General features: G+C 36.0%; 2 protein-coding genes across 2 annotated transcripts; both read right to left on the bottom strand.

The window, feature by feature from the left end:
- Nucleotides 1-4,764: 4,764 nt before the first annotated feature.
- On the bottom strand, nt 4,765-8,534 carry LOC307141157 (peroxisomal membrane protein 4-like). Its single transcript, XM_079841137.1, has 4 exons — nt 8,492-8,534; nt 8,125-8,187; nt 7,574-7,772; nt 4,765-5,990 (listed from the first exon to the last, which is right to left on the bottom strand). Exons 2-4 carry the CDS (start codon nt 8,148-8,150, stop codon nt 5,730-5,732), a joined length of 486 nt encoding a protein of 161 aa, XP_079697263.1. The 5' UTR covers nt 8,151-8,187; nt 8,492-8,534; the 3' UTR covers nt 4,765-5,729.
- Nucleotides 8,535-11,658: 3,124 nt separating this feature from the next.
- Nucleotides 11,659-16,145, bottom strand: LOC307140680 (peroxisomal membrane protein 4-like). Its single transcript, XM_079840337.1, has 4 exons — nt 15,988-16,145; nt 15,624-15,686; nt 15,069-15,267; nt 11,659-13,485 (listed from the first exon to the last, which is right to left on the bottom strand). Exons 1-4 carry the CDS (start codon nt 16,098-16,100, stop codon nt 13,225-13,227), a joined length of 636 nt encoding a protein of 211 aa, XP_079696463.1. The 5' UTR covers nt 16,101-16,145; the 3' UTR covers nt 11,659-13,224.
- Nucleotides 16,146-16,571: the final 426 nt, after the last annotated feature.

Raw genomic sequence — 16,571 nt, 5'->3', positions numbered from 1 at the left:
CTCCAAAAAATATAATAATCATCATCTAAAATGCATAGGTGAAAGTGAGAAAATAAACACTATTAGCCCTAAACATGGTTGTTTCTTTAAATAAAATAAATGTTAACTGAAATATGAAAAAGGATTTTATTTCAGCATTTCTCATTTTCATTTAGTTTAACTTGATGTACTAAAGTAACTAAAACAAAAATGAATAACTATATAGACATTTTTTAAATAAAAAAACACTAAAACTAAAAGTTAAAAATACTACTTACGTTAACTAATAGGAATGTATATACCGTATATGTGTGTGTGTGTGTGTGTATATAAACTAATTCATCTATGCCGTTTTTATGATTTAACAACAGGAATAGACATTTACAAAAGTAGCGGTCAGTTTAAAGGCTGTGAATGGAAATAATCCAGTTATTAATGCTGGACCGTTGCTAGTTTGAGGCCCTTCCACACCTTCAGTGTTGCGTTTCATAATGCAGGATTCTGAAATGACTCATTCCTTTTCAAACAAGGCTATTGATACTTCAGTGGGTCAAAACGGCCTTGCTAAACTCTTTGGCATTTATAAAAACAGTCCTATAGTGTACAGCACTGTTACTCTTTACACATGCAGCTTTCCAACTAAAATCACAACAAAAGTGAAAGGAAACATTTCTGCCTGGATGAAGGAGCATCACCTGCAACTCAACCTTGCAAAGACTGAACTGCTTGTGGTCTCAGCCAACCCAGCACTTCATCACAATCTCTCCATTCAGCTAGGATCTTCAACCATAACTCCGTCCAGGACAGCCAGGAATCTTGGAGTTGTGATCGATGATCAGCTAAAATTCACTGACCACATTACTGCAACAACCCGGTCCTGCAGATTTGCATTATACAACATTAGGAAGATTAGACCCTTCCTATCTGAGCTGACCACACAACTCTTGGTCCAAGCTCTTGTTCTCTCCAGACTGGACTACTGTAATGCTCTTCTAGCAGGCCTTCCGGCATGCACTATCAAACCCTTGCAACTGATCTGGAATGCAGCGGCGAGGGTGATCTTTGACGAGCCGAAGAGAGCGCACGTCACGCCTCTCTTCATCAGACTCCACTGGCTACCAATGGCCGATCGCATCAAATTCAAGGCACTGGTACTCGCCTTCAAAGCAACCACTGGCTCTGCACCAATTTACCTTAACTCGCTTGTTCAGACATACACACCCTCCAGGAGTTTGCGTTCTACCAGTGAACGACGCCTTGTGGTGCCATACCAGAGAGGCATGAAATCACTGTCACGGACCTTTTCCTGGACCGCCCCCACCTGGTGGAATGACCTGCCTATCTCAATTCGAGCAGCCGAGTCTGTAGCCATTTTCAAAAAACATCTAAAGACGCATCTCTTCCAGCAGCACCTGACCAATCAAGAATAGCACTTAACACTATATTAATTTTTCTGTCTGTCTAAATTATTTATAAAAAAAAAAAAAAAAATCCTGTGTGTTCTGTGTTAGATTAACTGAGACTTGTTACAGCACTTTCATACTGTAGCCTCTGACTGTTGTAGTTGCTTCTATTGCTCTCATTTGTAAGTCGCTTTGGATAAAAGCGTCTGCTAAATGACTAAATGTAAATGTAAATGAAACGAATCCCATTGATGCTTCTGTCCTGCCTTACAACTTAAAATTATTAATGGACCAATTAATTATTCAGCGAAACCCAGAAATGACCTATATTATGTTTGAGTACTCTGTACTTTACTCAAGAAGTGTTGAAACCAAATGGTAATTCACTTTTTTAATAAACATTTTAATTCAACCTTCAAAGTACATGTTTCAGCCTTGAGGACTTAAGTCTTTGCCTTTATAAAAGTTTATATTTGATCTGTCTTATTTAAATAAAACAGCCCATTAAAATATTTTTGTGTACAGTTTAATTGAACATATATTTGTGATTACTAAATGTGGCTATATGCTGACTTTCAATGGGCTACAATATTGGCTCAGAAATTTACCACAATTTCTTAACATTTTCTATGTGACGTTTTTATGACGCATAAGATCTCAGAAAATTAGAATATTACTTAAGACCAATACAAAGAAAGGATTTTTAGAAATATTGGCCAACTGAAAAGTATGAACATGAAAAGTATGAGCATGTACAGCACTCAATGCTTAGTTGGGGCTCCTTTTGCCTGAATTACTGCAGCAATGCGGCGTGGCATGGAGTCGATCAGTCTGTGGCACTGCTCAGGTGTTATGAGAGCCCAGGTTGCTCTGATAGTGGCCTTCAGCTCATCAGCTTCATATCGCATCTTCCTCTTCACAATACCCCATAGATTTTCTATGGGGTTAAGGTCAGGCGAGTTTGCTGGCCAATTAAGAACAGGGATACCATGGTCCTTAAACCAGGTACTGGTTGCTTTGGCACTGTGTGCAGGTGCCAAGTCCTGTTGGAAAATTGAAATCTGCATCTCCGTAAAGTTGGTCAGCAGCAGGAAATGCTCTAAAACTTCCTGGTATACGGCTGTGTTGACCTTGGACCTCAGTGGACCAACACCAGCAGATGACATGACACCCCAAACCATCACTGACTGTGGAAACTTTACACTGGACCTCAAGCAACTAGATTGTGTGCCTCTGCTCTCTTCCTCCAGACTCTGGGGCCCTGATTTCCAAAGGAAATGCAAAATTTACTTTCATCAGAGAACATAACTTTGAACCACTCAGCAGCAGTCCAGTCCTATTTGTCCTTAGCCCAGGCAAGACGCTTCTGACGCTGTCTGTTGTTCAAGAGTGGCTTGACACAGGAATGCGACAGCTGAAACCCATGTCTTGCATACGTCTGTGTGTAGTGGTTCTTGAAGCACTGACTCCAGCTGCAGTCCACTCTTTGTGAATCTCCCCCACATTTTTGAATGTTTTTTTTTTCTTTCACAATCCTCTCCAGGGTGCGGTTATCCCTATTGCTTGTACACTTTTTTCTACCACATCTTTTCCTTCCCTTTGCCTCTCTATTAATGTGCTTGGACACAGAGCTCTGTGAACAGCCAGCCTCTTTTGCAATGACCTTTTGTGTCTTGCCCTCCTTGTGCAAGGTGTCAATGGTCGTCTTTTGGACAACTGTCAAGTCAGCAGTCTTCCCCATGATTGTGTAGCCTACAGAACTAGACTGAGAGACCATTTAAAGGCCTTTGCAGGTGTTTTGAGTTAATTAGCTCATTACTGTGCGTTCACACCGCCGCCGGCGAGAGCGTCAAACTTCGCTCTGGCCGCTCTGCCATCGACGCTGTAGAAAGATTCGTGGACGCGCTGCCGCTCTGACGTAGATCGAATGCTTGGTCTTTTTTGAAACGGCATTTAAAGGGGCTGCAAAGCAAACACTCATGTTGATCTGCGTTTGTGCAGACTAACCACAGGTAGGGTATAACCGTATAATATAACCTCATGAAATCATTTAAATGTGAAAGTTTAAAAAAAGCAGATCGATGGAAAGAACTTAACAATTATAGTTACATGTTTGCTAACGAAATAAACCAATTAAAAGCCATTTGTGTGGTGGATAAATAATGTTGCACGTCTTCTTATCAAACCCGCCGCACCAGCAGTGATCAACCTCCTCTATTTTGCTTGGGAACTAATGTGGTCGGAACCGAAGTTTACAGCGCTGCGTTCTCTAGAATCATCTCAAGCGGAGCACTTCTACATTCCCATTGGTTGCCGCCGGCTGCCGCCGAACCGCGTCATAGCTCATTACCATAAAGTTGACCTGACTTCAACTCTCCTTGACGCCCAAATCGTCCAAGACGCGCCGCGCCGCTCTCCGCCGGAGCTCGCCGCCGGGCTCCCATTGAGAATGAATGACTTCCGGCCACTTTGACGCTCTCGCCGGCGGCGGTGTGAACGCACAGTTAGAGTGTGGCACCAGGGGTCTTCAATATTGAACCTTTTCACAATATTCTAATTTTCTGAGATACTGAATTTGGGATTTTCCTTAGTTGTCAGTTATAATCATCAAAATTAAAAGAAATAAACATTTGAAATATATCAGTCTGTGTGTAATGAATGAATATAATATACAACTTTCACTTTTTGAATGGAATTAGCTAAATAAATAAACTTTTTTATGATATTATAATTATATGACCAGCACCTGTATATCAAACATTATTAATGACTCACACATATATATTCTGGTACTGTATTTAATCAATTAATAGATACATTCTTCCATCAAGCCTGCACCAACATAACACATGGAAAAAAAATTATGTTTCTATTTCAACTTACTGAATTTTTGCTTTTACTGACTCTTGCATTTCAATTATTAAAAGTTTTTCAATCAGCAGAAGAATAAAATATATAAAGCACTTCATCACTTTATCAATGCTGTGGTGAGAATCAGGAATAAACTATGGACCCATTATTTATAATTAAAAAGTGTCTAAATATATTAGCATATTTTTTTTATGTTATGTTATGTTTTTTGTGCTATCTTACAAAACATGCCTGGGTCATATTTCACCCCAAAAACAAGAGAACAAGTTGACAGGTTTTATGATTCCCAATCCTCATTACCATGATGCAAAAAATAGGATTTGTTTGAAAGGACTGTCCTTTTAAATTATACATTTACACATCATGGCAGTATTACTTGTACAATCAGAAAAATTGTATTGCGTCACAATAAAGTCTCATTTGTTTACATTAGTGAATGCATCAACAAACAATGAGAAACTTACATTTATTTATATTTTACAGCATTTATTAACCTTTTTTAATGGCAGTTAATAAAAATGTTCATGTTAGATCACAGTGCATTATGTTAACATAAGTAAATGATAATGGTAACACTTTACAATAAACTAACTACATTAGTTAACATTAATTAATAATGAACTGCACTTATAATGTATTTATTTATCTTTGTTAATGTTAATTTCAACATTTACTAATGCATTATTCAAATTTTGTTAACATTAGTCAATGCACTATAAACTAACATGAACAAACCATGAACAGCTGGATTTTTATTAACTAACGTTAACAAAGATTAACTAATGTTGACCAGAGGTGTTGTTCATGGTTAGTTCATGTTGACTAATGCATTAACTAATGTTAACTAATACAATCTTATTGTAAAGTGTTGATATATTAAGATTAATAAATGCTGTTAGTTCATGCCAACTAATGCAGTGAACTAATGTTAACTAATGAAACCTTATTGCAAAGTGTTAGCAGAGACATTAACCAGCTTTGACAAAAATGGGAATTATAGGAAACCGCAATAATAAAATATGAGGAGTCTGTGAACGTATAACAGTAATGAGAATACGTCATGAAATAATGTCACAATGCATACAATCTTAATGGTCCTAAAAATCGAATGACATTTTTATTACACAAAATGTAATTCTTAAAGCAAATGAATTGCTTTCGGGTGAAATGTGGCCTGGACATTGTTTTTGAGAAATTCATAAACTGTCCTTACATGATAATTTATCAAAGTTATCATGAAGTGCAAGTACAGCTGAGAGTAAAAGTGGAGCGAACACAATCTGTTACAGTCGATGTGCAAATAATTCATGTAGTTCGACCTCTAACCATTAAAGGTAGCACACTTTTGAGAACTGATTTCTATATGTGCCACAAATAATGGAATAGTAATTTAACCCTTCAAAAACTCTAGTGGTCTGTTATTTGGCTAGATTCTACCATTGAATGCAGGAGCCTAGATCTGTCCCTGCAGGTACCTCAGTTGGTTTTGGGCTTGTTATAGATGAGAAAGTCTGATATATCATGCCATGTGTTGCTGTCGTGGTAGAGGTAGTTCATGGAGGACTGGAGGGAAGGCTGAAGTGTGTGAGGGTGATACTCAAACAACCAGAGCACGATGCCCCAGACCAGCGTGGCAAACAGAGGGAACGGGTCTTTTTTGGGCTGCGGGATGAAGCCCTTCTCCACCGCTAATCGAGACAAGGCAAAGAGAATCCTGGACAGCAGGTACATGTTTATCTGAGCAAAATAACAGAAATCATATAAAGAGAAGTCACACCCAAAGTGAATCAATGTCTTTGCATTAGACCACAAATATCAAAGAAAGTGTCTTTTTTTTGTTTTATTTATCTATACTGCATCATATTTAATACCAATTTTCTAAGGCCTCCAAATGAGCAAAACTTTGCTGATAAACCTGTCGCACACAATCTACTACAATCCTTCTGTCGTCTGATTTACAAGTGAAAAGCCTTTTAGTGGGATTGTAGTTGTACAAATGTGGTTCTCGTGGTCTTTTTGGTGTGGAATCTTTACTGATTTAAATGCAAGAATAACTGATATTGTTAGTTATATTTACTGGGCTGAAGGAACTCAGGTTTATTTGATTATCCAAGAATCTTTTATTTATTTTTTTATTTTTTAAAATTCATGTTCAAATGTGAGTATCAAATCAGGCTTTTGAGGAAGGTTCATCTCTCAATCACTGTTTTTTTTATTGCATTATATGTTTTAAAACTACAGAGCTTTGATATAATCATAAATCTCAGCATTTAAATATCACCTTATAAGACTTGTGTGACAACTGATATTTATACAGTACCTCTCAAAAGTTTGCTTTTACAATTTCTATATGTTTTTGAAAGAAGTCTCTCCTGCTCACCAGGGCTGCATTTATTTGATCATAAGTAGAGTAATATTTTGAAATATTATTAGAATTAAAAATAATTCTTTTCTATATGAATATATTGTAATTGTATTATTCATGTTGAAAACAGTTGATGATGGTGATACTTTTTCAGGATTCTTTGATGAATAGAAAGTTCAAAAGAACAGCATTTATCTGCTTTATTACATTTATTTAAGCATTTATAAATAGAACATTATAAATGTCTTCGCTGCCACTTTCGATCAATTTAATGCATCCTTGATTAATAAAATATAAATTTCCCTCTTTTTTATATTACCACAATTTTTGGAATGGTATCATTGTTTCCACAAAAATATGAAGCAGTACAACTGTTTTCAACATTGATAATAATCAGAAATGTTTCTTGAGCATCCAATCAGCATATTAGAATGATTTCTGAAGGATCATGTGACACTGAAGACTGGAGTAATGATGCTGAAAATTCAGTTTTGATCACAGGAATAAATTACATTTTACATATTCACATGGAAAACAGTTGTTTAAATTTAAATTGTAATTATATTTCACAATATTACTGTTTTTTTACTGATTCAATTAATGTAGCATTGATCAGCAGAAGAGACTTCTTTCAAAAACATTGAAAAATCGTAATGTTAACTTTTGACAGGTACTGTATGCATTTTATGCTGTCATAAAGTTCTCATTGATTTACATGACAAGATATCAGAATTCCAGCTTACGTTTTGCCCATATAACTATCAGCATCTCCACCAAATGGCATATTATTGCTCAATTTGGCCTCTGAAGAAAATATGGGCCTAATTTAGAAGGTTCAATAAACTGTTCCGTTAAAAAAGACTATTATTTAATACATCAGGCTTTACAATGTTAAACAATAACAGTTCAAAGGTTGTTAGGTATTAATGATAAATCAGATAATCTACTCAGTTACCTGGCTGTTAATGTTGTTATTTTCTCCAAACACCAGCCAGCCTCCAAGACACGCGGCAAGAAAAGAGTGAGACTGCAGTTGTTTCCCCTGCAAATGCTGCTGGAGTGCCTGCAGGCCTTTATATGTGAACACGAAGCAGGCTAGATTCCTGGAGTGAGTGTATGTGGCCTGTGCGATCGCCCTAAACTTCTCTCTCAGACTGTTGGTGTGGGAAGATCATATGGTATTACATTTATTATATGTTATGTATATTATAAATCATGATGTTTATCTGATTACTCGTCATATATACACTCACACACACACACACATACATACATGAAAAATGCAAAATATTAGCACTGTCACTAGTCATCTCATACTTTTGGACCAAAGTGTAAATATAAATGAGAAATGACAGTGTAATATGATATCAAACAGTATGTTCCACATGATATTGTCTATTTATCAACAAGTTAAAACAGCAGTCTAAGGATAAGTGCCACACTAAAACTAATTTGACATAAAAGTGACATGAAGTTGGTTATCTGAAAGTTCAAAGTTCATCTCACCTGCCACTTCTGAAGAGAAACGTCATCACTAGGGCATGAGGAGCACGAATTTTAGCCCCATATCTGTAAAAACGAATAAAATTAAGACAGGAGTCTCAGAATCTCTTCATATGAACAGTGAATAAGTACATGTTTACAGTGAGTCTATGTCTAAAACTAGCAATAATAATACCTATTTTAAATTTGATATTTTTAACGCTCAAATAAGGAGAAAAATAGAAAATGATCTATATAATTTCCATACGCAAGATGAAATATAAATGAAATCAAAAGTGCCCCATGTCAAAATGTAAACAAGGTTAGAATTACAAATATGGACACGCATTTATTAACAAACATGCATAAAACCGCTGTTGAAAAGACTCACACAGCTCCATTCCTGAAGCCTTTGACGACAGCCAGAGCACTTTTATATTTGTAAACATGGTTGTTTCTTTAAATAAAATAAATGTTAACTGAAATATGAAAAAGGATTTTATTTCAGCATTTCTCATTTTCATTTAGTTTAACTTGATGTACTAAAGTAACTAAAACAAAAATGAATAACTATATAGACATTTTTTAAATAAAAAAACACTAAAACTAAAAGTTAAAAATACTACTTACGTTAACTAATAGGAATGTATATACCGTATATGTGTGTGTGTGTGTGTGTGTATATAAACTAATTCATCTATGCCGTTTTTATGATTTAACAAGAATAGACATTTACAAAAGTAGCGGTCAGTTTAAAGGCTGTGAATGGAAATAATCCAGTTATTAATGCTGGACCGTTGCTAGTTTGAGGCCCTTCCACACCTTCAGTGTTGCGTCTCATAATGCAGGATTCTGAAATGACTCATTCCTTTTCAAACAAGGCTATTGATACTTCAGTGGGTCATAACGGCCTTGCTAAACTCTTTGGCATTTATAAAAACAGTCCTATAGTGTACAGCACTGTTACTCTTTACACATGCAGCTTTCCAACTAAAATCACAAAAAAAGTGAAAGGAAACGAATCCCATTGATGCTTCTGTCCTGCCTTACAACTTAAAATTATTAATGGACCAATTAATTATTCAGCGAAACCCAGAAATGACCTATATTATGTTTGAGTACTCTGTACTTTACTCAAGAAGTGTTGAAACCAAATGGTAATTCACTTTTTTAATAAACATTTTAATTCAACCTTCAAAGTACATGTTTCAGCCTTGAGGACTTAAGTCTTTGCCTTTATAAAAGTTTATATTTGATCTGTCTTATTTAAATAAAACAGCCCATTAAAATATTTTTGTGTACAGTTTAATTGAACATATATTTGTGATTACTAAATGTGGCTATATGCTGACTTTCAATAGGCTACAATATTGGCTCAGAAATTTACCACAATTTCTTAACATTTTCTATGTGACGTTTTTATGACGCATAAGATCTCAGAAAATTAGAATATTACTTAAGACCAATACAAAGAAAGGATTTTTAGAAATATTGGCCAACTGAAAAGTATGAACATGACAAGTATGAGCATGTACAGCACTCAATGCTTAGTTGGGGCTCCTTTTGCCTGAATTACTGCAGCAATGCGGCGTGGCATGGAGTCGATCAGTCTGTGGCACTGCTCAGGTGTTATGAGAGCCCAGGTTGCTCTGATAGTGGCCTTCAGCTCATCAGCTTCATATCGCATCTTCCTCTTCACAATACCCCATAGATTTTCTATGGGGTTAAGGTCAGGCGAGTTTGCTGGCCAATTAAGAACAGGGATACCATGGTCCTTAAACCAGGTACTGGTTGCTTTGGCACTGTGTGCAGGTGCCAAGTCCTGTTGGAAAATTGAAATCTGCATCTCCGTAAAGTTGGTCAGCAGCAGGAAATGCTCTAAAACTTCCTGGTATACGGCTGTGTTGACCTTGGACCTCAGTGGACCAACACCAGCAGATGACATGACACCCCAAACCATCACTGACTGTGGAAACTTTACAATGGACCTCAAGCAACTAGATTGTGTGCCTCTGCTCTCTTCCTCCAGACTCTGGGGCCCTGATTTCCAAAGGAAATGCAAAATTTACTTTCATCAGAGAACATAACTTTGGACCACTCAGCAGCAGTCCAGTCCTATTTGTCCATAGCCCAGGCAAGACGCTTCTGACGCTGTCTGTTGTTCAAGAGTGGCTTGACACAGGAATGCGACAGCTGAAACCCATGTCTTGCACACGTCTGTGTGTAGTGGTTCTTGAAGCACTGACTCCAGCTGCAGTCCACTCTTTGTGAATCTCCCCCACATTTTTGAATGTTTTTTTTTTCTTTCACAATCCTCTCCAGGGTGCGGTTATCCCTATTGCTTGTACACTTTTTTCTACCGCATCTTTTCCTTCCCTTTGCCTCTCTATTAATGTGCTCGGACACAGAGCTCTGTGAACAGCCAGCCTCTTTTGCAATGACCTTTTGTGTCTTGCCCTCCTTGTGCAAGGTGTCAATGGTCGTCTTTTGGACAACTGTCAAGTCAGCAGTCTTCCCCATGATTGTGTAGCCTACAGAACTAGACTGAGAGACCATTAAAGGCCTTTGCAGGTGTTTTGAGTTAATTAGCTCATTACTGTGCGTTCACACCGCCGCCGGCGAGAGCGTCAAACTTCGCTCTGGCCGCTCTGCCATCGACGCTGTAGAAAGATTCGTGGACGCGCTGCCGCTCTGACGTAGATCGAATGCTTGGTCTTTTTTGAAACGGCATTTAAAGGGGCTGCAAAGCAAACACTCATGTTGATCTGCGTTTGTGCAGACTAACCACAGGTAGGGTATAACCGTATAATATAACCTCATGAAATCATTTAAATGTGAAAGTTTAAAAAAAGCAGATCGATGGAAAGAACTTAACAATTATAGTTACATGTTTGCTAACGAAATAAACCAATTAAAAGCCATTTGTGTGGTGGATAAATAATGTTGCACGTCTTCTTATCAAACCCGCCGCACCAGCAGTGATCAACCTCCTCTATTTTGCTTGGGAACTAATGTGGTCGGAACCGAAGTTTACAGCGCTGCGTTCTCTAGAATCATCTCAAGCGGAGCACTTCTACATTCCCATTGGTTGCCGCCGGCTGCCGCCGAACCGCGTCATAGCTCATTACCATAAAGTTGACCTGACTTCAACTCTCCTTGACGCCCAAATCGTCCAAGACGCGCCGCGCCGCTCTCGCCGGAGCTCGCCGCCGGGCTCCCATTGAGAATGAATGACTTCCGGCCACTTTGACGCTCTCGCCGGCGGCGGTGTGAACGCACAGTTAGAGTGTGGCACCAGGGGTCTTCAATATTGAACCTTTTCACAATATTCTAATTTTCTGAGATACTGAATTTGGGATTTTCCTTAGTTGTCAGTTATAATCATCAAAATTAAAAGAAATAAACATTTGAAATATATCAGTCTGTGTGTAATGAATGAATATAATATACAACTTTCACTTTTTGAATGGAATTAGCTAAATAAATAAACTTTTTTATGATATTATAATTATATGACCAGCACCTGTATATCAAACATTATTAATGACTCACACATATATATTCTGGTACTGTATTTAATCAATTAATAGATACATTCTTCCATCAAGCCTGCACCAACATAACACATGGAAAAAAAATTATGTTTCTATTTCAACTTACTGAATTTTTGCTTTTACTGACTCTTGCATTTCAATTATTAAAAGTTTTTCAATCAGCAGAAGAATAAAATATATAAAGCACTTCATCACTTTATCAATGCTGTGGTGAGAATCAGGAATAAACTATGGACCCATTATTTATAATTAAAAAGTGTCTAAATATATTAGCATATTTTTTTTATGTTATGTTATGTTTTTTGTGCTATCTTACAAAACATGCCTGGGTCATATTTCACCCCAAAAACAAGAGAACAAGTTGACAGGTTTTATGATTCCCAATCCTCATTACCATGATGCAAAAAATAGGATTTGTTTGAAAGGACTGTCCTTTTAAATTATACATTTACACATCATGGCAGTATTACTTGTACAATCAGAAAAATTGTATTGCGTCACAATAAAGTCTCATTTGTTTACATTAGTGAATGCATCAACAAACAATGAGAAACTTACATTTATTTATATTTTACAGCATTTATTAACCTTTTTTAATGGCAGTTAATAAAAATGTTCATGTTAGATCACAGTGCATTATGTTAACATAAGTAAATGATAATGTTAACACTTTACAATAAACTAACTACATTAGTTAACATTAATTAATAATGAACTGCACTTATAATGTATTTATTTATCTTTGTTAATGTTAATTTCAACATTTACTAATGCATTATTCAAATTTTGTTAACATTAGTCAATGCACTATAAACTAACATGAACAAACCATGAACAGCTGGATTTTTATTAACTAACGTTAACAAAGATTAACTAATGTTGACCAGAGGTGTTGTTCATGGTTAGTTCATGTTGACTAATGCATTAACTAATGTTAACTAATACAATCTTATTGTAAAGTGTTGATATATTAAGATTAATAAATGCTGTTAGTTCATGCCAACTAATGCAGTGAACTAATGTTAACTAATGAAACCTTATTGCAAAGTGTTAGCAGAGACATTAACCAGCTTTGACAAAAATGGGAATTATAGGAAACCGCAATAATAAAATATGAGGAGTCTGTGAACGTATAACAGTAATGAGAATACGTCATGAAATAATGTCACAATGCATACAATCTTAATGGTCCTAAAAATCGAATGACATTTTTATTACACAAAATGTAATTCTTAAAGCAAATGAATTGCTTTCGGGTGAAATGTGGCCTGGACATTGTTTTTGAGAAATTCATAAACTGTCCTTACATGATAATTTATCAAAGTTATCATGAAGTGCAAGTACAGCTGAGAGTAAAAGTGGAGCGAACACAATCTGTTACAGTCGATGTGCAAATAATTCATGTAGTTCGACCTCTAACCATTAAAGGTAGCACACTTTTGAGAACTGATTTCTATATGTGCCACAAATAATGGAATAGTAATTTAACCCTTCAAAAACTCTAGTGGTCTGTTATTTGGCTAGATTCTACCATTGAATGCAGGAGCCTAGATCTGTCCCTGCAGGTACCTCAGTTGGTTTTGGGCTTGTTATAGATGAGAAAGTCTGATATATCATGCCATGTGTTGCTGTCGTGGTAGAGGTAGTTCATGGAGGACTGGAGGGAAGGCTGAAGTGTGTGAGGGTGATACTCAAACAACCAGAGCACGATGCCCCAGACCAGCGTGGCAAACAGAGGGAACGGGTCTTTTTTGGGCTGCGGGATGAAGCCCTTCTCCACCGCTAATCGAGACAAGGCAAAGAGAATCCTGGACAGCAGGTACATGTTTATCTGAGCAAAATAACAGAAATCATATAAAGAGAAGTCACACCCAAAGTGAATCAATGTCTTTGCATTAGACCACAAATATCAAAGAAAGTGTCTTTTTTTTGTTTTATTTATCTATACTGCATCATATTTAATACCAATTTTCTAAGGCCTCCAAATGAGCAAAACTTTGCTGATAAACCTGTCGCACACAATCTACTACAATCCTTCTGTCGTCTGATTTACAAGTGAAAAGCCTTTTAGTGGGATTGTAGTTGTACAAATGTGGTTCTCGTGGTCTTTTTGGTGTGGAATCTTTACTGATTTAAATGCAAGAATAACTGATATTGTTAGTTATATTTACTGGGCTGAAGGAACTCAGGTTTATTTGATTATCCAAGAATCTTTTATTTATTTTTTTATTTTTTAAAATTCATGTTCAAATGTGAGTATCAAATCAGGCTTTTGAGGAAGGTTCATCTCTCAATCACTGTTTTTTTTATTGCATTATATGTTTTAAAACTACAGAGCTTTGATATAATCATAAATCTCAGCATTTAAATATCACCTTATAAGACTTGTGTGACAACTGATATTTATACAGTACCTCTCAAAAGTTTGCTTTTACAATTTCTATATGTTTTTGAAAGAAGTCTCTCCTGCTCACCAGGGCTGCATTTATTTGATCATAAGTAGAGTAATATTTTGAAATATTATTAGAATTAAAAATAATTCTTTTCTATATGAATATATTGTAATTGTATTATTCATGTTGAAAACAGTTGATGATGGTGATACTTTTTCAGGATTCTTTGATGAATAGAAAGTTCAAAAGAACAGCATTTATCTGCTTTATTACATTTATTTAAGCATTTATAAATAGAACATTATAAATGTCTTCGCTGCCACTTTCGATCAATTTAATGCATCCTTGATTAATAAAATATAAATTTCCCTCTTTTTTATATTACCACAATTTTTGGAATGGTATCATTGTTTCCACAAAAATATGAAGCAGTACAACTGTTTTCAACATTGATAATAATCAGAAATGTTTCTTGAGCATCCAATCAGCATATTAGAATGATTTCTGAAGGATCATGTGACACTGAAGACTGGAGTAATGATGCTGAAAATTCAGTTTTGATCACAGGAATAAATTACATTTTACATATTCACATGGAAAACAGTTGTTTAAATTTAAATTGTAATTATATTTCACAATATTACTGTTTTTTTACTGATTCAATTAATGTAGCATTGATCAGCAGAAGAGACTTCTTTCAAAAACATTGAAAAATCGTAATGTTAACTTTTGACAGGTACTGTATGCATTTTATGCTGTCATAAAGTTCTCATTGATTTACATGACAAGATATCAGAATTCCAGCTTACGTTTTGCCCATATAACTATCAGCATCTCCACCAAATGGCATATTATTGCTCAATTTGGCCTCTGAAGAAAATATGGGCCTAATTTAGAAGGTTCAATAAACTGTTCCGTTAAAAAAGACTATTATTTAATACATCAGGCTTTACAATGTTAAACAATAACAGTTCAAAGGTTGTTAGGTATTAATGATAAATCAGATAATCTACTCAGTTACCTGGCTGTTAATGTTGTTATTTTCTCCAAACACCAGCCAGCCTCCAAGACACGCGGCAAGAAAAGAGTGAGACTGCAGTTGTTTCCCCTGCAAATGCTGCTGGAGTGCCTGCAGGCCTTTATATGTGAACACGAAGCAGGCTAGATTCCTGGAGTGAGTGTATGTGGCCTGTGCGATCGCCCTAAACTTCTCTCTCAGACTGTTGGTGTGGGAAGATCATATGGTATTACATTTATTATATGTTATGTATATTATAAATCATGATGTTTATCTGATTACTCGTCATATATACACTCACACACACACACACACACACACACACATGAAAAATGCAAAATATTAGCACTGTCACTAGTCATCTCATACTTTTGGACCAAAGTGTAAATATAAATGAGAAATGACAGTGTAATATGATATCAAACAGTATGTTCCACATGATATTGTCTATTTATCAACAAGTTAAAACAGCAGTCTAAGTATAAGTGCCACACTAAAACTAATTTGACATAAAAGTGACATGAAGTTGGTTATCTGAAAGTTCAAAGTTCATCTCACCTGCCACTTCTGAAGAGAAACGTCATCACTAGGGCATGAGGAGCACGAATTTTAGCCCCATATCTGTAAAAACGAATAAAATAAAGACAGGAGTCTCAGAATCTCTTCATATGAACAGTGAATAATTACATGTTTACAGTGATTCTATGTCTAAAACTAGCAATAATAATACCTATTTTAAATTTTATATTTTTAACGCTCAAATAAGGAGAAAAATAGAAATGATCTATATAATTTCCATACGCAAGATGAAATATAATCAAAAGTGCCCCATGTCAAAATGTAAACAAGGTTAGAATTATAAATTTGCACACGCATTTATTAACAAACATGCATAAAACAAACCGCTGTTGAAAAGACTCACACAGCTCCATTCCTGAAGCCTTTGACGACAGCCAGAGCACTTTTATATTTGTGCTGTTGCAGGAGATTGTTGACTGTGTATAATAAAGTTTTAAAGAGACCTGAGGCTGCCATGACTCTTCTACGGACACCTCACGATGTAACACACGCGCCGCGTGCAACGTTTGGAACATTCCCTCTGTAAATGGTTCCGCTCACAGTCACAAAAGCGATACATGAAATATTCAACATTTCCATCAAAAACTGTATCCCGGTAGGATTTTACGGTCTTAAAAAGTTCTATATAAATGTGGAGGGGTTAATGAGGTTTTTATATTGAAGTATGATCCGCAGTTGTCATTACTGACGTTCAGCATGAGGGGGCGCTACTGCACACTTTGTGTTTGTTTAGTCACACCTGTCATTCAGATGCTAACTTTAAACTTTAGCTCACCCTATAACTTATAACTGTAGGCCTGTATCTATCTATCTATCTATCTATCTATCTATCTATCTATCTATCTATCTATCTATCTATCTATCTATCTATCTATCTATCTATCTATCTATCTATCTATCTATCTATCTATCTATCTATCTATCTAT

Source organism: Gobio gobio (genome assembly GCF_949357685.1).
Source record: "Gobio gobio genome assembly, chromosome: 17".
Classification (NCBI taxonomy): Eukaryota; Metazoa; Chordata; class Actinopteri; order Cypriniformes; family Gobionidae; genus Gobio; species Gobio gobio.
Note: the sequence above shows the minus strand (reverse complement) of the source record. Positions and strands in the feature narration are given on the sequence as shown.